This window comes from Vipera berus (assembly GCF_964194415.1).
Source record: "Vipera berus genome assembly, chromosome: 12".
In the NCBI taxonomy this organism is placed as follows: domain Eukaryota; kingdom Metazoa; phylum Chordata; class Lepidosauria; order Squamata; family Viperidae; genus Vipera; species Vipera berus.
The window spans coordinates 13772501-13797585 of NC_138215.1; the positions used below are offsets into that span (position 1 = coordinate 13772501).

The window sequence follows — 25085 nt, forward strand, 5'->3', positions numbered from 1 at the left end:
GCCTCCTCAGGGTGCCACCGGTCAGAGAATGTCGGCTGGTGGCCCCCAGGGGGAGGGCCTTCTCTGTGGGCGCCCCGGCTTTATGGAACCAACTGCCGGTCGAGCTCCGGATGGCACCTGACCTCCGCTCCTTCCGGCGCGGCCTGAAGACCTACCTATTTGAGCAAGCTGGCCTGGCCTGATGGGGGATGTGCTGGGGTTTTTATTGGGGATTTTTATTATTCTACTGTTTTTAACTCGGGCTCTTATTTAATTCTTTTTTAATTTTTGTATTCTGTATTTTTTATGTGCCCTGTTCACCGCCCTGAGTCCTTCGGGAGAAGGGCGGTATACAAATATAATAAATGAAATGAAATGAAATGACTTTTAGCTTGGTGTGCCTCCACAAAAGCTCACCTCCTTGCTCAGCAAAAAAAAAAAAATCTTCATCTTCTTCATCATCATCCTATCATCATCTTCCTCCTCCTCCTCCTCCCTCCCTCAGAACTTTGAAGAGAGATCTACGGATTCTTGCAAAGTCTTCCCCCCACTCCCCACAAAAGCCGGGGGGGGGAGCAGATTGGGCCTTAGGTTAGCTTCATTGACTGAACGGCTTCGTGGGTCTGGGGGAGCAGTGGGGTTTCTCTCTCCACATGCAGCATTCAGAGCTGGGGGGGGGGCTGCTCAGGTCTCCTTTTGATCACACCTGTGTGAAAGATGAGTGTCGTGCCCTTTTTCTAGCTAGCTGTGAGGGGTCTGGCTTCTGACCGCAGGGGCTGCAACTGAGGTGGGAGCCTCCTGGAGCGAAGAGAGAGAGAGCTAGAGGAAGGAAGGAAGGAAGGAAGGAAGGAAGGAAGGAAGGAAGGAAGGAAGGAAGGAAGGGCTAGAGAAAGAAAGAGAAAGGATGAGAGTGGAGAGGAAAGGGGGGAGGGGATAAACAGAGGAAGGAAGGGAGAGAAAAGAGGGACAGGAAAGGAGGGAGGGAGGGAGAAAAGAGAGGAAGGAAGAGGGAGAAGAGAAAAAGGAAGGGAGGGAGGGAGGAAGGAAGGAACAGCTAGAGAAAGAAAGAGAAAGGATGAGAGTGGAGAGGAAAGGGGGGAGGGGATAAAAAGAGGAAGGGAGGGAGAGAAAAGAGGGAGGGAGGGAGAAAAGAGAGGAAGGAAGAGGGAGAAGAGAAAGAGGGAGGGAGGGAAGAAGGAAGAAAGGAAGAGCTAGAGAAAGAAAGAGAAAGGATGAGAGTGGAGAGGAAAGGGGGGAGGGGATAAAAAGAGGAGAGAGGAAGGAAGGAAGAGGAAAGAGGGAGAGGAAAGGAGGGAGGGAGGGAGAAAAGAGAGGAAGGAAGGGGGAGAAGAGAAAGAGGAAGGGAGGGAGAGGAAAGGAGGGAGGGAGAAAAGAGGAAGGAAGAGAGAGAGAAGAGAGAGAAAGAGGAAGGAAGGAAGGAAGGAAGGAAGGAAGGAAGGAAGGAAGGAAGGAAGGAAGGAAGGCTGGGAAGAAGGCTGGGAGGGAGGGAAGGAGGAAGAGAGAGAGAGAGAGAGAGAGAGAGAGAGAGAGAGAGAGAGAGAGAGAGAGAAGTCCCAACTTCAGACTGTGGGCTCCCTAGAAGCAGAGCCAGGAGTGTGTGTGTGTCGGGGGGGGGGTGAGAAGGCGGAGTGGTGTCGGGAGAGATCTGATTTCACTCCCCCGAGTTGAGCATACACAGGCGTGGAGGTGCACCGCTTCAGACGAGGGTGAGAGACCAAAGGCTAGGGATGACTCTGCCTCTTTTACTTGTACAGACAAGAATGTTTCCTGGTGGCCCTTTGTATAGCTCACAGCGGAGGGGATGGGAAATACTTTTATAGCGCTCCAAACAGATGCTGTGTAAGAATGTCGGAGGTAAGGAAAGTTTTGTGTTTGTTTTATTCCTTCTTTCCCCCACCCCCCCACCGCCCGGGCATGGATCCGGAGGAGACGCTCTCCCTACTAACACCGATTCGGGAGTCTCTCTTTTCCCTTGCTCCCCCCCTCCTCCTTCGCCTTCCTTTAGCAATAGTAGCTCGAGTGTTCCGGGCTAGCAACCAAATCGGTTTCAAGCAGATTCTTCTCCTGCTTGCCACCCCGGTCGGTGGAGCTGGGAAACCAGGTTTTGCAGAAGAATTTGGTCGGTGGGGAATAGCAGCCTTCTCGTTCTTGCTGGAGGGGTGGGTGGGTGGAGAGATAAATAAATAAATAAATTCAGATTTGTCTCAACTGCACTTGACAGCCAAGAAAGTGGGCTTTGGTTTGCAAAGGTGGGTTCGAAAAAGAGGCACGTCTTCGTTTAGCTTCCAGGTTATATAGATAAATAACCATTCCGGTCAAGTTTTACCCTGGTTCCCTGTTGCTGGAGAAGCCGAGGCACCTGTGAATTGGGACGAGCTTGACAGCCTTTCATCCCTACCAAGTTTTGGATGAGCTTTAGTAGACCTGAAATGCACGATTTTGGGTTCCTGCCACATGTTCCGTGTGCTCTTAAGCGGAGATGCACGAAGGTTTGTGGTACTACTGAGAACAGAGAAAAAGTGATTTGACAACATTAATTTCAAGATATGGGACTACTGCCATGTGGGGCAATTCGGTCCTTTTTCCTGCCACAAAAAAAAAGATGATTCCAAATGTGATTTTTGTTGACGTAGTTTTTAAAAAGGTTAAGATGTAGTTTATATGTTTTGTTTTTTTAAAAAAGTTTTATTTAGCATTCTTCAGATAACAGATCTAAGGTCCGAACACGTCCCCCGTTTGCTCATGATATGTGGGTGCATGTGTAATGTACATTCGTGTGTGCAGTGTGTCTCTGCATGTTTTTGTCTGCACTGTTTTGATAAGTGCTGAAGGTAGCGGATGGGGGGGGAAAGTTTACTTAAAAAAAAGTAAAGCCTATGGGTAACTTTTTTCTGGTTTGGAGATATTAGAAATATATTGCAGAGGGGATAAAAGTGAGATTAGGCCATGTGGCACAAGAGGGGATATATAACAGTGGGACAGAAAATGAAAAGAAAATATTTTTAAAAGCATCCAGCTCTAAAAAAAAAACTTTTACAAAAAGAAAGGGGAAAAGAAGGGGGGGGGGAAATGCAAAGAAAAGAAAACAATCGTCTCCAAAGGAGTGGGGGAAAGACAAGATTTTGAACAAATCCACTATTTCATTTCATTATTTTTTTTTCATTTTAATTGTGCATGCTGGGATGCTGTTTGGGTTCGGATTATCACTGAAAGTAGTTTAGAAAGATTTTTTTTTTTTTAGATCATGCAATAGCTTGGCAGAGTGAATTTTGGGAGGTGATCGTTTGTCTTATCTTCTGGTGAGCTATGTGTACCGTGTTGCAAAACCTTGAGGCGTGTTGTGCTGCCTTTTTATTTATTTATTTATTTATTTATTTATTTATTTATTAAAAAAGACTTCCCCCCCCCCCCCGGAGCCTGGAAGCAAAGTCAACTTCATTAGTTTGAGCGATAGCACATCAGTGCTCGGCTGGTCTTGTCACTTCCTTCCAGCGAGTCCCCGAGCATGACGGAGCTGCCCTGATTTGGAAAAGCTTGTAAGGATTTGTCAGCCAGATGTGACAAGATCAAGGAGCGAGTCAAGGAAGAGATCTGATATTAATCAGCGCATAGCTCGGAGCCAAACTTTCTCAAACTGCAGTGTAGAAACATGTTCTTCCCGCATCGAGTGCGCTTCTTTTGTGGCTACGGAGATGCCACTGTGCACTTCCAAAGAGTTGGAGAGAGTGCCAGCTAATCGTCTTTAATTCTCAAAAGATGAAAGTTTCGGGTGAAGGGAGGGGAAAGAGTTGCCCTTGTTCTCTCTTTTTCCCCCCCTCCCCATGAAAATACAGATTCCTGCCACTTCAAAAGATGGAATATAGAGGGGTGTTTTTCCCCCTAAAAGTCCTCTGGGGTCTTGGTTCCAGCCAGGAAAAGCCTGCTGTTTTTATCCACTGTTAGGATCATGACACAGGAGACCTGTGTCTGTCTTCCAGGAGATCTTCCCTCCAGGAGATACCCATCTTCCCATCTTCTTCAAACTTGGATTTTCAGAACTGGGACAACTTCTGAAAAACCCTTCTCTTCCTTGGCTGTTGAAAAGCAATGGTGGGATCTACTGGATTGCGTTTTACAAAGCGTCTCTTGCAATGGGATGGTGTCTGCAGGCTGTTTGGTGCAATGAATCTTTACTCTGAATCCAGCCAGCTTGAGAAACAGAGGCCACCTTCCTTTGCTCCATTCAGTTAGGCAAGTCTTGCTGATTCGGGGCATGATACAGAATCACAGTGGTCATTTTAGGATTAATTGAGCCTACAGGTAAAAAGAAAAAGAAAAGGTCTTATCATCTTTAAAATTACTATTTATTTTCACATCCTTTTCTCAAATTGACCCACGTAAAATTTCAGTAAGAAGTCTAGGTTGCCAGGGATTTTTTTTTAAAGGTTCATGGAGGAGAGGCAGACAGAAAAAAAAATACTGTTAACAATGATGGTTGAGTAGCTCTTCAGGGTTCAGGAGCACTCCAACCAAAGTTGCTAAATAGTGGAGATAAATAAGAGAAGACGACCAACTGCTTCACATCTATCTACAGAGTCAATTAGTTCAGTCAATTAGTTTAGTCCAGGGGTCTTCAAACGTGGCCCTTTTATAACTTGTGGACTTCAACTCCCAGAATTCCTCAGCCAGCATGCCTGGCTGAGGAATTCTGGGAGTTGAAGTCCACAAGTCATAAAAGGGCCAAGTTTGAAGATCCCTGGTTTTAGTCTGACCTTAGTATACTCTGTTCACAATTAGGATAGAGTTATTTGAGTAACAAAAACCCCAAGCCAGTCCTTATTTCAATTCCTCTTTCAGACGGATGTAAACCAGCTGTTCCCAACCTGTAACTTCCAGATGTTTCTTTTTTCTAGCCAGCATGGATTACAAATCCCATTGTCCTCCAAATAACAGACCCATTGACCAAAACTAGTTGCAGTTTGGTGGGCTATGTAATCTAAACACACCTGGAACTTGTCAGGTAAGGAAAGCATCTGTAGAGGCTCATTTCAGTAGCAAACTCAGTGTTGTATTGCGGTCACAATTGATTTGACTAGAAAAATGACCATCACCGAATCGCTTTTCCTTTGGTGTGTCCTATCATTTGACAGATGCATCCCTGAAATGTTTTAGATCTGAAAGGTTGGAAGAACTGAAGTATTAAACCTTTGAGGACTGCCTAGTTGGAAACCTCTAGCATTGAAACTTTTGCACCATGTCACATTAATAATAGTTTGGGCATCTTCTTTTGTGGGGTGTTTTTATGGAGCTTCAGAGCTGGAAAATCTTTGTAGCTGAATAAGCACATGTTTTTTTTTAGCAAGGTCCCCAAATTCAATCCAGAAAACAAGGTGCTGGTGGAGGAGGACATCAAATGTGCTGGTCTTTAACAGTAATAAAGATTTGGTTTATAGATATTCCAAAACATCCAAGAGCTTTTCGATTGACTCTGAAACTTCCTCAAGGTGCACATTCTTGCTGCTTTAGTGAGTTCTGAGAAATAGTATATAGGCTGCAGTCTAAAGAAGCACACACTGTAGACCTCACACAGGTGAAACAGTCTGCTCAGAGAGGAAACACAGTTGCCTATTTTAGAAAGAAAAAGCTTGAAGCATTTGTTTCAAATCTGGACTATCTACAGGCATTGTTGCTGTCTTTAAAATGCATCCTGTTTCATCATGATATAGAAGACTGTGATCTATCAATACTATCCAGGCTGCTAATTTATGGATAAGCAAATTTTCAAGATTCCTAGCAGTTCTCCCTTCTTCTGACTTCTTATCTTTAACTCATCTACGGTTTGGCCAGCTCTTGAAATGGAGGACTGTTTTTGTCATTTAGCCAGCCCTTCATACCTTGTCCCTCCAGATGTACCCACAATCTTCTGAACAGCTGTCTTAGAATGACAGTGAAATATTTCCATCTTTTAAACCCTTTTGTGCAAACACATGTTGTCCATTAGCTGTCACAGTTAAGGAAGCATCGGACAATGACTGAAAGGTTCAAAGGATTCGGATGTGCTGGATTTCTCCATTTCTTGGAGCAGGTTAAAGGACATACCAGTGAAGTATAAATTGATGTGGGAACCCTAGTTTTTTAATTCCCTCCCAAATATGCATCGGTTTGGAATATCTTGAAAAGAAGCCTATAGATCCACCTGGAATTTTTTGCCCTTAAATATAATGGTTGTCATTTCACCATTAGCATGTTCCAGTGGCTCGTGCTTGCCATGGTCTCCAGGTGACCCACAAATGAATGTTCTGGATATAAATCAAAGAATAAGTTTTTAAGCTTTTAAGAAGAGACTGGACAGCCATTTGCTGAAAATGGTACAAAGGCTCCTGCTGGAGCCAAGGGGTTGGACCAGATGATCTCCAAGGGTCCCTTCCAACTTCTTTTACATTTATTCTATGTTTTCTACTCTTCTATATTAGCTCCAGATTAATCCATCTGGCTTCAAACTTTCCTCAAACAAATAATTTTGCTTGTAAATATATAATTACGTATGCCACAAAATATTTAGCAAAGCACTTTAAAATTGGAATTACTTCTAATTCTATTTTGAACAGCCCTTCAAGTAGTTGTATGTAAAAAAAATAATCCTTATTTTCCAGGGAATTATTTCTACTGTTTTCAGAATTTCTACTCCTTAATAAGAAATACAGCTGCCGGAAAATTAACAAGTCAAAGGCCATTAAAGAAAATTATTAAAAATTGTCTTGCTTCTTCTCAGGAATCTATGGTCCAGCTAAAATTAGGATGTCCTTTTTCTGCTTTCTGCTCTTTAAATGTTTTTATATTTTGAGAAGGTTTATGGCTCACAATATCTATTTGTATAGATATTATCATCAGTTTAAACTACGGCATCTACAAGAGAACTGTTTAGAGTATGTGAATTTTGACCAAGGATCAGAGGTGTGGGCCTAATGGAATACTAGGGAAAAAAATAGAAATGTTCTTTTAAAAAAGGGGAGTGTTGGAAATTAGTTGCAGGGAGAAACTGGGAAAGGTTCATAAAAATTTAAGAGAAAAATTAAGGAAAACTTAAGAGGAAGCACTTTGCTCCTTGAAAACTAATTCCATTTTCCCCAACCTAAGCTTGGCTACAAAACTATTCCTATTCCTGGAAATATGAACATAATATTGGAAGAATATATGTTTCCATGTCTGATCCCTTTGTTTATGGAAGAATGGTTACACAAGCTGTGGGAGTTTGCTTTGATAGAATAGCTTCAAATCTTAAAAGCAAGTTTGACATAGATAGAGTTCATTTCTAATTAGAAACCGTTCCTGGATTCTAACTGAATCCATGGATATTTTTTTTTCCTATAGTTCAAATTTGGATTTATTTATTTTTTTGTAAAGTCTATATTTCACGGGAAATACTAGATTTTGTGTATTTTTCAAATTTTGACTGAAGTAGCTTTTCAACAGAATTAAAAGCAGTGCAAAGTTTGAATGAAAGAATAAGAAAAACTAATAAAGTGAAATATCAAAAAAGGACAAAGGAAAAAGGGGGAAGGGGAAGGAGAAGGAAAAGAAAGGAAATAGAGAAGGAGGAAAGGAAAGGAAAGGAAAGGAAAGGAAAGGAAAGGAAAGGAAAGGAAAGGAAAGGAAAGGAAAGGAAAGGAAAGGAAAGGAAAGGAAAATTCTAAATAAGTGATTTCCAGTAATTTATATTTTACCTTCTCTTTCTAAGGTTATTTAATAATTTCAGAGAGAGAGAGAGAGAGAGAGAGAGAGAGAGAGAGAGAGAGAGAGAGAGAGAGAGAGATTCCACTGCCATTTCACTGCATGCACAAAGAAATAAAGGATTTTACATTTAATTATTCTAATGGTCTAAATTGCACACAGTGAAGAAAATTTCGGTCTTAATCCAGAACCTGAACGGATCTTTATACAAATCTATTGTCCACTACATGTCCTCCTAATCTGCCAATCTTGGATGGTTGGAATATTTACCCTCTTTTTGATTGTTTTCAGGAAAACATCATTTCAAAGTTTCTCAAAGATTTGCTGAGAACTAGAAAGATTGGGTTATCAGGTGCCTTCCTGAGTACCCAGAGGGGAAAAAAGAATAAAAAAAAAGAGAATTAGATAAGGTGCATGCAATGGTTATGTCATTTTTAGGGTTGTTCCCCCCCCTACTGGAAGTACATTCAATTGGGGGGGGGAAAACCCTACTATAAGAAATAAAGAGCACTTAGAAAATGCATTATTAAAATAGGACTGACGTGCCAGTAATAAACTGTTCATCAACTTCTATTCCTACTCTGAAAGGCTTGGAGGCGGAATCTTCATTTCAGGATTCCCCTCATTTTTCCTTTTTTCGCTCCTTTGCTTATGCACTTTCCCATCTCCTTTCTCTTCTTTTTTTTTTGCCCATGGAAATCAACAAACCAGGAAGTGGGAAGATGCTCTATGAGAAAATCCAAAATGAGACTTGGGATGCTGGTGATACAGTTGGTTGGTGTCTCTTGGTCTTGCTTCCTCAGACCATTTCAGCTTCAGCATCCCGAAGGTGCTTTTCCAAAAGGCAACTAACTAACTGGTCTTTCTTGGGGTTGTTGTTTTTTCCCCCTTGAAAACATTTTGCTTCTCATCCAAAAACCTCCTTCAGAGAAGTGAAAAATTGAAGAAGCTTCTTGGATGAGAAGCAAAACATTTTCAAGGGGGAAAAAAAAACCCAAGAAAGTCCAGTTGCCTTTTGGAAAAGCACCTATGAGACAATCATGAACTGGATGATGGAGCATCTCCATAGACATTTTGGATGGGTCTTCTGGAGTCCAAAACCCAAAGGTGATGGGAGGTAAATCTAACAAATGAACCAACAAGGAAGAGGTTGGGTTAATGGCTTCCCCATGAACTATGTAGAATGATTTATCAAGCCAATGGGAAGACTTTCGTGATTTTTCATTCCTAATGACGGGGAGGAAACCAGGTTTTCTTATTGGTGAGAGGATTAAACTGTTTTACTAGCCAGTGAGAAATGTGGGCAAAGCTACTTATTACTCCAGGTTCTTCACTTTTGTGTATAGCTCAGGATCTGCAGGTTGCTTGTCCCTCCTCTGGATATACTTTGAAAACACTGATCGAAAAGGAGCCACAAAATCAGCAGAAATGTAAAGTTTTCCTTAAGACCAACCAAACCTCAGATAATAGACAAGATTTTGAGTTACATTCTTCTTCTGGCTGTTTTTTTTTAAAGAAGTAGAAGAAATATAGAAGGTCTGGTGGGAAAAATGGAGCTGCTGCAGAAGCTGGAGATGTCCTCCCTCATTCCAACAAGATAAGCATGAGCTATTCGGATCTGCTTTTTTTTTCTTACTATCCAGCCTGAAGATAACTGAAGGGTTTAGTTCATCTTCAAAAGTTGGTTCACAATTTTCTTCTGAAGAGTTTTGTTAAAGCTCTTTTGCTTTTTCACTTCTTCAGGGCAATTTTCATTTGATCCGCTATAATGATGTTGCAGTGTTGGGAGCTGTGAAGTTTATAAAGTAAAGGGGGCCTATGCAGTTTTCACGACAACCATTTTTAAAATAAACTCATTATCGTATTTTGTTCAAATATTCAGAACACTTTTCTGAACCAAGTCCAAGAAGTACCGTATTTTCCGGCGTATAAGACGACTGGGCGTATAACAGGACTCCCCAAACAAAATATAGGCATGAGGATATAATAAGGCAGAATTTTAATCAACCTTTAAAATTAAGAAATATAAAAAGGAACGTTAAAACAACCCAGCAGATAAAATCAGTTCCATCCATAAACTAATAAAACTCCCCCAAACACACAAAAAAGTGAGTTTGTGCATCGTGTTAAATTTCACTTGTGGAGAGTCTAGCTATTATGATTTAACAGTTATGTGTTATGGCTGGATACATTGTGCAAGCCAGCCGCTTGTGGCTTAGCCAACAAATCTGGCTAATGGTTTGCCCAAGTAGAAATGTAGGGTTTGTTGCAATAAGGGTGAATTGGAGAAGTTATTCTAGATTGGTTTTGACAATTTGATACCCTCCTTCCAGTTTGCTGCTGGACTGTCACTCTCAGGATTTACTTGTGTTGAGCTACTTTGATGAACTTCAAGCATGCTCCAAGGCTATAGGCTGCTTGTAGAGGGAGTGTCCAACAGCTGCAGTTGACCTTGCATCTGGTTAATACATGGATAGAGTACCTGGGGCTTTCAGTGTGAGTCATGGCTGACTGATGACTTCGCTCACTCGGTCCCGCTGTGAAGAATGAAAAATTGGATTTGGAGAGAAGAGTGGTCCTTCCTATCTCTCTGGAGAAGGAGAGATTGGAAGATCACTCATGAGTGCTCTGAGTCATAGCTTCTCTTGAGGAGACTATAAAACAGCATTAGGAGCTATCTTTGTTCTCAGCAGCACTGAAGCCTTTCCTAATGATATGGCCAAACTGACTTTCTAATCACATGCTCCATTTAATCACTTTATGGATATTAGAGACCTTCAAAACAGTGAGTTTAATTTGATGCCTGGTAAGTTTTCTTTAGAATTAAGAAATTTCAAACAGGGACTAAAGAATCTAAAATAATATACAACCAACAAAAATCAAAAACAAAATTATTTAATAAAGTTTTAAATGGATTTGGAAACCAGGAGGTTTTGGGTTATTGATTCTTTTTGTTGTAAGATTTGAAAAACAAGTATAAAATCTTGAGAAATTAATGAAATGGAACGAAATGCTATCAAGAACAAAGGTTTAATAAAGATTGCAAATGGGCACTAGAGGAAACTAAAGGACGAGACAGAAAAGAATTACAATGGCTAAGCCAGATATAAATTTTTCTCGTGTTAAAGTATTCTTTGAAAAATGGACTGAGATATTGCTAACTTATATCTAAGAATGGTTATAGATTTCAATGGATAAACTATTAAAAGCTGATGAGAAATTTTTTAAAAAAACTTTTAACTAACATATACATTATAGAGTTTGAAGGCATAGTAGACAACAAATTTGAAATTACCAAAATAGGAATACAAAAGACTAATCAAGAAAAAGATCTGGATGTGGAACAGCTGTGAGAAGAAATCCTGGCTAATGCTTTTTTGTGGGATTTACAAAGTAGGCTGATGAAAGCTTTGAAGACTCCTTTTAAACACTAAAGAATGATGAAATATTAAATCCTGCAATGCTACAGGAATGATTTAAAAGTCAAGATTATGCAAAAAGAGGGAATGTAAAGTTGGTTTATTTGACCAGAGATAAAGTATTTGTTTTGATATTTCGGGTAACACCTAATGGACTTCGCTGAACTAGTTTGCATTACTTTTTACTATATAAGTAGTCCTTGACTTACAACTGTTCAAAGTTACAACAGCACTGAAAGAAGTAACTTTTGACCATTTTTCATACGTGATCAAAATCCATGCTTGGTAACTGGCTTATATTTATGAAGGTGGAAGTTTCCCAGGGTCATGTGATCACCTTTAGCAACCTTCTGACAAGCAAGGTCAATGGGGAAGGCAGATTCACTTAACAACCGGTGTTACTGACTTGACAGTTGCAGTGATTCGCTTAACAACTGTGTCAAGAAAGGCCAGTGGCATAGCGTGGGGGGTGCAGGGGGGGCAGGCCGCACCGGGCGCAACATCTGGGGGGGGCGCGCTCGAACTGAGCTGCTCAGGGAGCCCCAAGGGCTGCACAGAGTCGGCTTGGCTCCGCTCTCGAGCTGCTCTTTCTTGCAAAGCAAAACGAGTCCGGCAGGTGAGATGGGCGGCCACATAAACTGAATAAAATAAATAGAAGCGCCCAACTCTCCGCCCAGGCTCAGGCCAACTGCAAGCGCCCCGCAGGCACCCCAGCAGGCTTGGCCGAGCGAAGACGGACCCGCCGGCCGGCTGGCCTAGCTTCGTGCGCATGCGTGGCTTTATTTAGCGGGGCTCATGTGCGAGCTTGAATGCAGCGGCTCTTGCAGGTCGGAGCCCCGCCCAGCCGCCCTCGAAAGGGACCCGGAAGCATCCCGCATGCGCGCAACTCTTCTTGGAAAGTCTACGCCGCTGCGGGGCGCGTCTTTTCGGCGGTGCCATGACGTCACCGGGTTAGGGGGCGCAAATTGCCCCGGGTGCTGACAACCCACGCTACGCCACTGAGAAAGGCCGTAAAGTGCAGCAAAACTCAGTTAACAATACCGTTGTGATCGTAAATTGAGGACTTCCTGTAATTATTAAAAAGTTTAATTATTAACCCAAACAAAATAATTGGATGGAAGTTGTCTAGGGATTGTAGAATGAGCTGGGAAGTAAATCTCTGAGGAAGCCATTTGCAAACCAGAATGTTGTGTCTGTGCCCTTAACTAGGAGTTGAACTCAACTTGACAGAATCTTTCATTATGGTAGGGAGGAACTGCAGACTGGGTGGTAATGAGGCAAATATAATGGGATGAAACATCCCCAAATATTGTGTGGTTCTCTAATCTCTGGATTAGAACATTCTTTTTTTTTTTTGCTTTTTATTGCAACTCTTCCTTGTCAATGACAGGTGCATTTCATATTCTTTTTTCAGCACGCGATATTAGCAAACTCTGTATAGTTAAATGACCACATCAAAACCATTAAGATAAATGTTATATACCACACTAAATCTCAGAAACAGCCAGTTGAAATGAACAAAAAAGTAGCAAGAGAGTAACCAAGATAATTACCATATGCTCTGTATTTGGAGCGCTAAGTCTTTCCTCCCACCCAGTCAGGAGTCAATCAGCTTCAAAAAAAAATGAAATAAAACAAACGTACCAATCCACACCTTCAGTAGCAAAAGGACAAAATAATAAAGCAGCAGCGAGACATTATAAAAATGAAAAGGAATAATTAAGCAAGAGTTTTCTGCACCGATAATAATAAAATCTCTACCCACAATGTTTACAGTATTGAAAAGGGCGCCAGCCCGAAGAGCATATAGATCTGGCCCCAAACCAACCAAAAAGGTGATGACTGGAGTTTTCTGAAGCGGTAGAGATTTATTATTACAAGAGGGAAAATACTGCAGTATAACCCAAACCCAGATCCATTTCTGAAAGTCAAAAGGCTTAGGTGACCTTCAGCTCTTAAAGCTTTATTTTAGATTATTCTTCCTTCATTTATGGAATCATATTAAAAAGAGATGTAGGCCAATAATTTGTGAAAGAACATTCAAGATCTCTGGAGTTTAAACCAGGAAAACCCTACTTGTCACAGAGGCAAGATGCTTGCTGGAAATTTCTTGGTTTAACACTAAATTGACGGGCAGAAAAATATAATTTCTTGAGATACTTAGTGCTTTCTTTATTTCTGCCATCTCTTGACAAGTTGATGGACAAGCTCGGGATAATCAATAATCTTTCCCAAAGCCAATTTTCCTTTCTATAATTCTGCTTTCCCCCCCACACTTAATTCCTCTTCAAATCCAAGAGGTATATTAGATGAGTATGTGATGTCTGAACAAGCTGGATTATTCTTCATTGCAATATTTAATGTGACAGGAGAGAAAAATTCTGAAATGTACAACTGAAGAAAAATAACATGCTTATAATTCTAATCTGATTACAATATAAAGGAAATCAGTCATGAATGAAATCCCATTTTTGCCCTGGCTGCATCCACCTACTTATTTCAAGGAAATATACCCCTTAGAATTACCACTTAGAGGCCTTTGAATCTCTTGGCTTGGGAACAAATGTATACGTTTTTGGCACAGTAGGATACACCAAGCCCCGGTTTGGATTTAACATTCTGATACAAAGTAAGCCACTTAATGGCTTGTTCAATAAATCATAAGTTAAAAAAAATCCTGGCTTAGCATTTTGTGCAAATTTGCCCAATGAATAAACCAACCGTGCTAATCCTATCTTGCAACTTTTGATGTAAACTATCTTACAATATTTGTACTCGAGCTATTTCATGTCTTAGGGCCCTCTGAAATATGGTTGCGGATGGTGAAATTTGCTTGCCTTTTTCTAAGGGTTTCTTGTTCCTTGAAGGTGGGGGGTGGGCCAGTTTTACAAAAGAAGATATGTAGGGGAGACATGATAGCACTGTTCCAGTATCTGAGGGGCTGCCACAAGGCAGAGGGGGCCAGGTTGTTCACCAAAGCACCAAAGGGAAGGACGAGAAACAACAGTTGGAAACTAATCAAGGAGAGAAGCAACCTGGAATTAAGGACAAACTTCCTAACAGTGAAGACAATTAACCAGTGGAACAGCTTGCCTCTGGAAATCATGGGCACTCCATCACTGGAGGTTTTTAAGAAGAGACTAGACATTCACCAGTCTGAGACGGTATAGGTTCTCCTGCTTGATAGATAGATAGATAGATAGATGATAGATAGATAGATAGATAGATAGATAGATAGATAGATAGATAGATAGATAGATAGATAGACAGACAGACAGACAGACAGACAGACAGACAGACAGACAGACAGACAGACAGATAGATATGTAAAAGAGAGCCACCTGTGCATAAAATCTCATGTTGCAGGCTCAAAAAACCAAGAGAGACTCATTGTGCTCTTCCTAGCAGATAGCTTTACTGTTTCTTACCCTTAGACAGAACCTTGCTAAACTAAAGCATGCTAACATCCCCTACTCGGGAGGGGAGGATCCATCTTCACCCTCCTTCTCTCACACAAACTATCTGAACTGAGTGGTCTCTTGCTCCTCTGGAATGCAGCCCCTCCCTCCTGGAAGTCCATACTCCACAGGATCAGTGATCACCGCCCTCAAGTACTGCAAGACAGCTATCCAGCAACTTTTCGGTAACGGCTCTTTGCAAATTTATTGCAAGGTTGAATACAGGAAGCCTGAAGGCTTCACTGAATCTCTCTTGGAATTAAAATAAACAATACAGCAAGAATAATATAATGTAATAATTATTATGAGAAGGGGTGGGCCAATTTGAGAAAATGTTGCTGCCTAGAGCAAAGTTGCCAAGGGTGTTCCTACTTCCTCACCTTGTCAAGGATGGATTTTTAAAGCTGGAATTTTTTATTTTATTTTTTTGGCACCCGATAGAGAAAAGCACACCAAATCCCTTTGTGACAGTTAAAAAAATGTAATTATGATATATTAAGGTGCTAATGATTTATTTTCATTAAATACAGTAGTAGCTAACCATGTATCTTGTTTCGTGACATAGAAAATCTGCTAAACTGGATAGCCAATTCATGCTGCTTTACAACTTGGGATAGGGATGGGTGGGGGGTGGGGGTTTATTTAGGCTGAAACCCAACACATCTGAGAGTGCTTCAGATTGGTGTGTGTGGGGGGGTGGATGTTGTAAGAAGCTTGCAAGGCCAGAATCATCATCAAAACATGTTGAGATGCCTTCTGCATTAAAAAGAAGAAGGGGGACACCAGAAGCCCACATTCTTATAAAGGCTGGATAAAATAGCATGTGATTTAAATCCTGGCCTTTTTATAGAGTGAATTCTTGAATAGTGCAATAATTAGTCTACACTGTTTGCTTCTTGCATGTCTCCATCTGAATCTTGTCCTCAGCTCTTCTGTTGACCCCCACATATTGGTTGAGTTTCTAGAAAGAGAGATTGACTACTATGCGTTGGGTGAAGCTCTGATGAGATCTTTACTAAACTCTTATTTTTTGCAACTGTTTTTTATTTTTTTTATTTTACAGGCCATCCAATGTACCCTGGTAAATTGTAGCTGCCAGTGTTTTAAGACTGGGAAAATAAATCAACGACAGTGTGACCAATGTCGGCATGGATGGGTAGCTCATGGTAAGTAATATATTATGATGATTGTACTAGAATTCTTTGTAATAGGGTTGATACATCTGTGTGAGAAGGCTTCATTTGGAGTTTTCATTTAAATTCAATCAACACCATTAAATCTACAAACCTGTTGTCTGAAGCAAATTGGCCAGTCTGTTTGAACAGTATAATTGATCCTTCTGAATGACTTTTGCCTTTAAGTATGTACAGATTTTTCCCCCTCTAAATTTATTTAGCAGTCTGAATTGAATAAGTTCAATTGGAGGACTGGATTCAGATGAAGATGAGATCGGATCTACTTTCCAACTTGAATCAGATTTCCCTGATTTGTACACCTCTATTGTCTAGCTGTCAGCTAGTCACATATATTTATTTTATTTTTATTTTAATTCCATTTATATCCCGCCCTTCTCCGAAGATTCAGGGCGGCTTACAAGCTTAGCAGTAGCCTTCATTCTATGTATATGCCTGCTTATTTGGGCTTTCACACACACACCAAGCGGCATTATTACAAAGTCAGCTTAATTGCCCCCAACAATCTGGGTCCTCATTTTACCTACCTCGGAAGGATGGAAGGCTGAGTCAACCTTGAGCCTGGTGGGATGCGAACCTGCACTAATTGCAGGGAACTGGTGTTACTTAAGGAGGCATTAGCCCACTGCTCCACCAATCCTCATTTTGCATGGCAAAGCTGATGATAAGAATAAGAGGGGGAAAAACCCTAGAATATTTCTTATACGTAAATTGATGTTGTTTCATTTGAGGGAAAATGCTACACAGTATTTTATCTTTATGTGCCAGTCTGCTTTGTAATCATCAACATGTGCCTGAATTAGCAGTGGTGAGAATGCAGTACTGCAGGCTACTTCTGCTGACTGCCGGCTGCCAGCAATTTGGCAGTTCAGTTCTCACCAGCTCAAGGTTGACTCAGCCTTCCATCCTTCCAAGGTCAGTAAAATGAGGACCCAGATTGTTGGTGGCAAGACGTTGACTCTGTAAACTGCTTAGAGAGGGCACTAAAGCACTGTGAAGTGCTATACGTATAAGTCTAAGTGCTATTGCTATTAACAAATAAAGCAAAGGGGTTTAGATTGGAAAAAAGAAAGAAAGGTGAAGAAAAGATTGGTCTAAGATCTCCATCTCCCAAGCATTCCAAATTATCACTTCTGATTGATTTTTTTTTAAAAAAAATAAGCCATCAAAATCTTGTTAAGTGCAAATCTACCTGGCTTAAATCCTATAGGTTGCAGTTTCTACGCATATTTCCACCCAGGTCCATCCAGATCGGTAAAATGAGGACCCAGATTGTTGGGGACAATATGCTCACTCTGTAAACAGTTTAAAGAGGGCTGTAAAGCACTGTGAAGTGGTATATACATCTAAGTGCTATTGCTAAATTCTATAGATTGTAGCACCTGATTTATTGCAAGGGTGAGCAATCTATGAGCCCAGATGTTACGGTACTACACCCCCACAGTTTCCCTTGTCGTTAGCCATTTCCTAGGGTTGCTGGGACTTGTACTATAGCAGGAAGACCAAATCCCTTGCCTATAGGCCAGATGTTTCTAATTGGCCCGAATGATAGGGAATGATGTTGGAATGGCTGTTAAAGCATTAATTACTGAACGATCTGATGGATGCTGAGCCATTATTGCTAGTGTGGTTATTTTGTTCCCAATTATTCATGTGTGGCTGCATTTTCTTTTCATCTTTTCAGCTTTAAGTAAACTAAGGATCCCAAACTTATACCAAGCCAGCCAAGTGGAAATAGTCCAATCCAATGTGGTCTTTGACATAAGCAGCCTCATGCTGTATGGAACTCAAGCCGTTCCTGTCCGTCTCAAAATTCTCCTAGATCGTCTTTTCAGTGTATTGAAGCAAGAAGAGGTCGTACACATCCTCCATGCTCTGGACTGGACACTTCAGGACTACATACGGGGTTACATTCTACAGGTAAGCATCAAATTCATGGTTCTTCCTAATGGACAAAAGGCTGATAAGAAGGGAGCCAAGCCAGCATGGAGTCAACTGGAAACTAAAATATCAGAACATGTAGGAAACATATCACCATAGAGTTCTTGAATAACAGGGGTGGAACTACACCTTACATCCATCGAAACACAAATTTTATTGTAGTATGGAGATATACAAAGCATCCTAAAAAAGTGGGAATGCAAGGCCTTTATCTAGAGTTATGCAAATTAAAATATACAGATGATTGACCAATAGGATTGGAATATATATATATATAGGATTGGTGCAAGGAGTTAATGTAGCTAGAGATTATGTGAATTCGGTGAGGTAGAGGGGTGGAAATGACGTTTCCAATTTACAACTTTTCTGTCGAAAACCAGTGTTTACTTCTGATTTTTGGCAAAATCACCCCAACGACTGCCACAAAAAAGGTTGTATAATTGGATCAGTCACATGTTGTTGGTTGCGAAGTCGTGTCTGACCCATCGCGACCCCATGGACAACGTTCTTCCAGGCCTTCCTGTCCTCTATCATCTTCTGGAGTCCATTTAGGCTCATGCCTACTGCCTCAGTCACATGGGTGACTGCTTTATGACCATCTTGACTTACAGCCGTAAGTTGAGGATTGCTTGTATCGGTGATTCCAAAGTTTTAGCACTTTTGTTTGCTGAACTGCTGCAGAGTCTGTGAATATTCTGATGGCATCAGAGCCGCAATAGCTAAGGATGGCCGAGGCTTCGTTACCAAATGTCTGCTCACTGCATAATTATTGACCCAAGTGACATCCTTTTAGATTTGACCCACTCAACGCAATCCCCATTGCCCACCCCTCTGCTCCTTTTACTTCCGCCCTTTAATGCAAAGTATGATTTACATTATGCCCCAAATAAATATTTAATGCCACTTAATAATCTTGCTTTTGAGTGTTAAGATAAAAAAAAAAGTTGGGCTCAATTACCTTGAACCTCTTTTGCATGAAAAATTGATGACAATACGTTCGTCTTAGAAACCTCTTGCACACCCGGTGAAATTTCTCAGTGGGCCATCAAATCCATGTTCTGTAATAAAATATTTATTGTAGTTATTGGGGGAAAGTTTGGTAGGGTTGGAGCTTGAAAGAATTACACCAACACTCTGGTGTAATTACAGCTGTGCTCTGTGAACTGGAGAAGAATCGATTGGGGCTCATTTGTTCTCTGATCTTAGCGCCGAATATGATTAAAAAAAATACTCAACTGAGAAGTGAAGCTAAATCTTCTTTTGATCGCTCCATTCCGTTAGCCTTGTTACTTGGGTTTTGTTTCACCACAAGTATCGTAACATCATTGGGATGATCACAAAACACTCTTCAATCATCTGTTAGGATAACTGTAGAAAGAACTCAGGCCAAGGTGATTGAAAAATCGAGAACAACGTGCTGCAAAGGTGCTGGCAATTACCTGTCTACAGGTATATCGATTCTGTGTTAGCAACTGGCCGAGACTAAACTGGCTCCTCAGATAACTGGCTCCTTTTTGACCTGGTCTGGTTGGTAGCCTTTAGTGCTTTTCTCTTCTGGATTTCTTGAAACAGCTTGGTGGAACAAATCTATATACGAATGGAAGCTTCCAAAGCAGTTTGCAACTTGATTTTTGAAAGCCATGACTGAGAAGGAAGAGGAAGCAGAAAAAGAGGAGCAAAACGTAATTTCCAATAAACTTGGAGCCACATTTTAAAAGTTCTCATCTTGCCGTTTTTGATCCCAGGCCAAGGATTTTCAGAGCCGCGGTGGCGCAGTGGTTAGAATGCAGTACTGCAGGCTAATTCTGCTGACTGCCAGCAGTTCGATTCTCCCCAGCTCAAGGTTGACTCAGCCTTCTATCCTTCCGAGGTCGGTAAAATGAGGACCCAGATTGTTGGGGGAATATGCTGACTCTGTAAACCGCTTAGAGAGGGCTGTAAAACACTGGGAAGCGGCATATAAGTCTAAGTGCTATTGCTATTTAAGTTTCCCATTGAAACAAGAGAGAAGGTCTCCCAGTTCTTCTTTCTCATGATCTTTCCTGTTTTACAGGGCAATTGAGAGTGCTGTTCTTGTTAGAAACTAAACAGAAGATTTCTCCCTTCGGTCACCCTGGAGAAGTCAACCCAATTCAATTAACCGATCTACTTTTCTTTTGAGGCTAGTATGTTGCCCTTTCAAGTGTATTGTTACTATTGTTTTTTTTTTTGTCTTTTTGAAGGATGCTTCAGGAAAGGTCCTGGATCACTGGAGTATCATGACCAGCGAAGAAGAGCTGGCCACCTTGCAGCAATTTCTGCGTTTTGGGGAAACCAAATCCATTGTGGAGCTGATGGCCATTCAAGAGAAAGAAGGGCAATCCATTACCGTCCCCACAACCACAGCCAGTATGGATATCAGAGCCTTTATCGAAAGCTGCAATCAGAGAAACGCAAACCTTTCTGCTTCTTTAGACAAAATGCACCCCATCCACATCCATCACTTCGAAAATGTGGTCAACAACATGGCGTTTATGCTGCCCTTTCAGTTTTATAGCCCCGTTCCTCCACCTCTGATTGGTTCACTCCCAGAGAGTCTCCTGATGGAGTCCTCTCAAGACCACAGCCCTGACTTAAAACCAGACCACCGTGTGCCGTTTGCTGAAAACAGTTTCTTAACTTCCAATCCGTCGTTTCAACCAGAAAAGGAGAAGGAGACCGTCGGCCCAGACCTCACTTTCAAACCAAAAGAGGATGTTTCACCAAGTGATTTGAAAACTCAAACCGTGTCCTCAAAGCTGGAAACCAGCCAGATATCTCCGGAAAGTAAGATGAAGTCAGTTGACAAAAATGGGGCTGGAACAAGGAAAGGACGTGTTTTCTGTACAGCGTGTGAGAAGACCTTTTATGATAAGGGCACTCTGAAGATCCACTACAATGCGGTCCATCTGAAAATCAAACATAAATGCACTATTGAAGGTTGCAACATGGTGTTCAGCTCACTGAGGAGCCGAAACCGTCATAGCGCCAATCCCAACCCAAGACTTCACATGCCCATGAACCGAAACAATCGAGATAAAGATCTCCGCAACGGGTTGTCCATCCGAGGTCTGGAGGAGAACAAAAGGACCGATTTTACCCTTCCACCTCCTGACCACAGATCAGTTCCTATCTATGGGAGTTCTGGTCCTGATTCCAAAGTCCAACCAGGTTTTCACCAAAGCGGACACAACGGTGTCCTTTTCCCCAATTTGAAGACGGTGCAACCGGTCCTTCCCTTCTACCGCAGCCCGGTCACCCCAGCTGAAATTGCACACACACCAGGTACGCTTCCTTCTCTACCTCTGGTTTCCTCATCAGTACCTGAACCACAGGGGTCCAGCGAGTTGCCCTTTGATCCATTGCCTAAGAAAAAATCCCGTAAGTCTAGCATGCCCATCAAGATAGAGAAAGAAGCTGTTGACACCACTAGCCCAACTAATGAAGTGGCCAGTTCAGAAGATGATGGGACGCCAAAGGCGGTAAGTGAAGGGCCTGTGGAGATGGGGGTGTCTAGGATAGAACAAAATACGAATCATCTCATGGAGAAGCATGGAGAGGCGTTGGGGACATCCATTCCCAAGGTTGGAGGGCTCAAAACTTTGCAGGCTGTCAAGACAAATAACCAATGTGCTGAAATGGACCAGCCAGACCAAGACAAATCGCTAAGAATAGCCTCTTGTGAAAATGCACACGAAGCACCCAAACAACACCATGATGTGACCAAAGCAGCAACTGAGCCATACAGCTACCTTAGAGAACCATTGAATTACAGGATCCCAATGAACAACTGGCCTGAACTGCATTACCACTTGTTGAGTGGAAGCAGTTTCGGTGCGCTATCCAACCGGAGTATGGCTGTTCCTGGCTTTGAAGTGTGTAACGATACGGATCACGGCCATGCCCAGGCGCTAGGGCTCTCGCAGGAAGACGCCTGCTTTCATTGCGACATCTGCCTGAAGACCTTTAAAAACCCTTACAGTGTAAAAATGCATTTTAAAAACGTGCATCTAAAAGAAATGCACACTTGCATTGTGGAGGGTTGCAATGCTGCGTTTCCCTCGCGTAGAAGCCGAGACAGGTAAGGTGGCATTGGGCGAAAATTGCTGTGTGTGTTTAAAGTAAACTGGTTTACACAAGAGAGCTTCTTGTATGTTTTGTGTGTGGGGGGGGGGGAGAAATGCAATGATCTGCCATGCCTGCTTTACTGGCCTGTTACACCCATTTGTCAGAATGGTACTAAAATGAAAATCCATTGAAGCAAACTCCGCTTTTCAAAAGGCAAAAAGGTTAGTCGTATTGCTGCTAGACTATGAGAATGGAAAAGAAATCCATTTTTAAGAGAGATGAAGGGGGTTAGGTACCGCTTCGTATTCCACCTTATGTTGTTGGTTTTTTTAAAAAAAAAAATCTATTGGGAACCAATTCTTTTTTCCTTGCCAGGTTTTCTCTCAATGTTATAAAGTAAGGATAAACAATAATTTAATTTAATAATTTAATTTAATAATTTAATTTGTATACCGCCCTTCTCCCGGAGGACTCAGGGCGGTGAACAGGGCAATACACAATAAAAATAGAATATAATAATAATAATAATAATAATAATAATAATAATAATAATAATAATAATAGTAATAATAATAATAGTAATAGTAATAATAGTAATAGCAATAATAATAATAATAATAATAATAATAATAATAATAATAATAATAATAATAATAATAATAATAATAATAATAATAATAATAATAATAATAATAATAATGTCTTTCCAGAAACCACAGTGGAAGTTTCCTCTCTATTTTTATTCTTTTTATTGCTGTAACCATTTCTATCATGCCGTTCTAATATCCAATAAGCAAAGTCTGGTCTCTTTTTATCTTGGGAGGTTTAGGAAGAGTACAGACAGTCTTTGACTTACAACAGTTCATTTACTGATTGTTCGAAGTTACAACGGCACTGGAAAAAAATGATCTAGGACCGAAGTTAGCCTTCCACTTCGTCCTAGCAAGACTCCCATCCTCACCAGACACAGGTAGTCCTCATCTTACAACAATTCATTTAGTGACTGTCCGAAGTTACTGCAGAATCGGAAAAAGTGACTTACGACCGCTTTTCAGCCTTACGACCGTTGCAGCGTCCCCATCGTCACGTGATCCAAATTCAGACGCTTGGCCACTGACTCACATTTATGACGGTTGCAGCATCCCAGGGACACGGGACCCCCTTTCTGACTAGCGAAGTCAATGGGGAAGCCAGATTCATTTTGTGACCGTGTGACTAAGTTAACAACGGCAGTGACTCGCTTAAGAAAAGTTGTAAAATGGGGCAAAGCTCAGTTAACAAATTTCTCACTTAGCAGCCTTAATTTCGACATGACCCTGGGACACTGCAGCCCTCATAAGTGAGTACATGATTGCCAAGTGTGCAGATTTTAATCACACGACCATGGGGATGCTACAACGGTCGTAAGTGTGAAAACGGTCATAAGTCACTGTTTTCTGTTGTATCTTTGAACAGTCACTAAACAAGTGGTTGTAAGTCGATTACAACTAAACAATCTTCAATGCGAATTCTGTATTCCTATCCTAGTTTGTACTTTCTCTGGTTTTCTGATTCCTACAAGGCTACCCCTGTGAGGTGCTTCTAACTGGCACGGCATTCTTGTGAATAGCCCCACGCATCCAGTTCTTCTCCATTCCACTTCTTTCAAAAATAGCTGAATTGTTATTATCATTGTTTTTTTTTTCTAAACGGAAAGCTTCCCTGCTGCTCTTTTTTTTACTCTAGATATTTCATTTTTTTTCTCTCCAGACACAGCTCCAATTTAAACCTTCACCATAAACTTTTAACAAAAGATCCTTTGGACATCGGCAAGGACCATTTCAACGCCATCGATCTCTTGAAGGACATGGCCCAAGACGTTTGCCCCGAAGCTTGCTTGAAAGGACACATGGAGCAACACACGTCGGTCATTTTCAAAGGCACAAACAGAACTGGCAGCTTGGTTTTCCCCATGAGCAAGTTCGCACAACCCTGTCCGGAGAGCTGTGGGCATAACCCCAACGAGGGAACAATTCTGGATTTAAGCGCCACATCTAGCATTAAGTCAGAGAGTGGGACGCACTCCTCCTGGGATTCGGACGGAGGCAACGAAGAAAGTCCAGGGGCTTTAGAGGACAGCAATGAAAGCTGTGAAAGTCTGTGTTTGATGCCCAATGAAGACCTGTACCAAGACTGTTGTCCAGTCGAGGCCCCTACCACGAATTTCCCAACCGCACCTTCCAGCTTGCCAATCACCTGTCACCTCTGCCAAAAAAGCTACAGCAATAAAGGAACGTTCCGAGCCCATTACAAAACGGTGCACCTGCGTCAGCTGCACAAATGCAAAGTCCCGGGTTGCAACACAATGTTTTCTTCCGTTCGTAGCAGGAACCGGCACAGCCAAAATCCCAATTTACACAAGAGCTTGAGCAGGTCAACCCACAGCCCCTCGTAACAGCTCAATATTTCCGAGCGGTTGCTGTTGTGTTCTATTTATCATTTCAGCTTTTCTTTTTCTTTTCTTTTTTTTGTTTTGTTAAACATTAGAAAGAGCTGTGATCCGTTTGCTTTTCTGTACCCCCTGTTCCAAATCGAAGGTGCAATTCTATTCTTCTTCAGAGGCACCCACCCAATGGGTTAGGTTTCTCCTACTGTAAACGTTGACGCCGGTATAATAGAGATACAAAGCTAGCATAGAAAATGATATTCCCCAAGTCAGGTTTGTTGTTTTTTTCCCTCTTCACTCTTATTATAAACTCTTGCTGTAAAACTAAGACCAGCTTGTGATGCCAATGTTTTGCATTTGACACCCAAATGCCATTTTCAGCCCCCGTCCTGTCTTTGTTTTAATGTGTAGCTTCTCCTTCCAGCTGACTTGACGGTATTAAATTAATGTGATTTCCCCATAATTTATTATTGTATGCCTGGGAACAGACAGGTGGCAGATTTACAAAAAAAACCCCAAACTGTAGCATTTGATTCTGGATTTCTTGGTGGCAGGGGAAATTCTATTTGAAGACCCCATTGTTGGGTTGTCTTCTGCTCCGTGGCTTGTCTACTGTTCTCACCACATTTGAAAACGGGAGAATCCTGCAGGTTTTCTTCTCCTGTGTGAAGCACAGAGTCGGCTTCAAGATGGACCTATGAACTGCCAGATGCTAAAGCCACTCAGCAGTTCTTGGGTGTCTCTTGAAACTTACTTCCTCGCAACCCCGTCTTTTTCTTTGCAAGGAAACAAATCCTGGAAACAATTCAAGTTATTTTTTAAAAAAAATTTTTTGGAAAGATTCTCCATTAAC

At 41.5% G+C, this 25085-nt stretch overlaps 1 protein-coding gene across 1 annotated transcript; it reads left to right on the forward strand.

The window, feature by feature from the left end:
• Window positions 1-1628: 1628 nt before the first annotated feature.
• On the forward strand, window positions 1629-24680 carry BNC1 (basonuclin zinc finger protein 1). Its single transcript, XM_081337178.1, has 5 exons — window positions 1629-1854; window positions 15651-15753; window positions 17465-17700; window positions 19944-21820; window positions 23557-24680. Exons 1-5 carry the CDS (start codon window positions 1846-1848, stop codon window positions 24239-24241), a joined length of 2910 nt encoding a protein of 969 aa, XP_081193304.1. The 5' UTR covers window positions 1629-1845; the 3' UTR covers window positions 24242-24680.
• Window positions 24681-25085: the final 405 nt, after the last annotated feature.

Excerpts from the sequence above, each read along its gene's own strand:
- BNC1 (XM_081337178.1), top strand. Across the intron at positions 15,754-17,464 it reads GCATGGATGGGTAGCTCATG|CTTTAAGTAAACTAAGGATC; the intron begins GTAAGTAATATA and ends TCATCTTTTCAG. Across the intron at positions 21,821-23,556 it reads TCGCGTAGAAGCCGAGACAG|ACACAGCTCCAATTTAAACC; the intron begins GTAAGGTGGCAT and ends TTTTCTCTCCAG.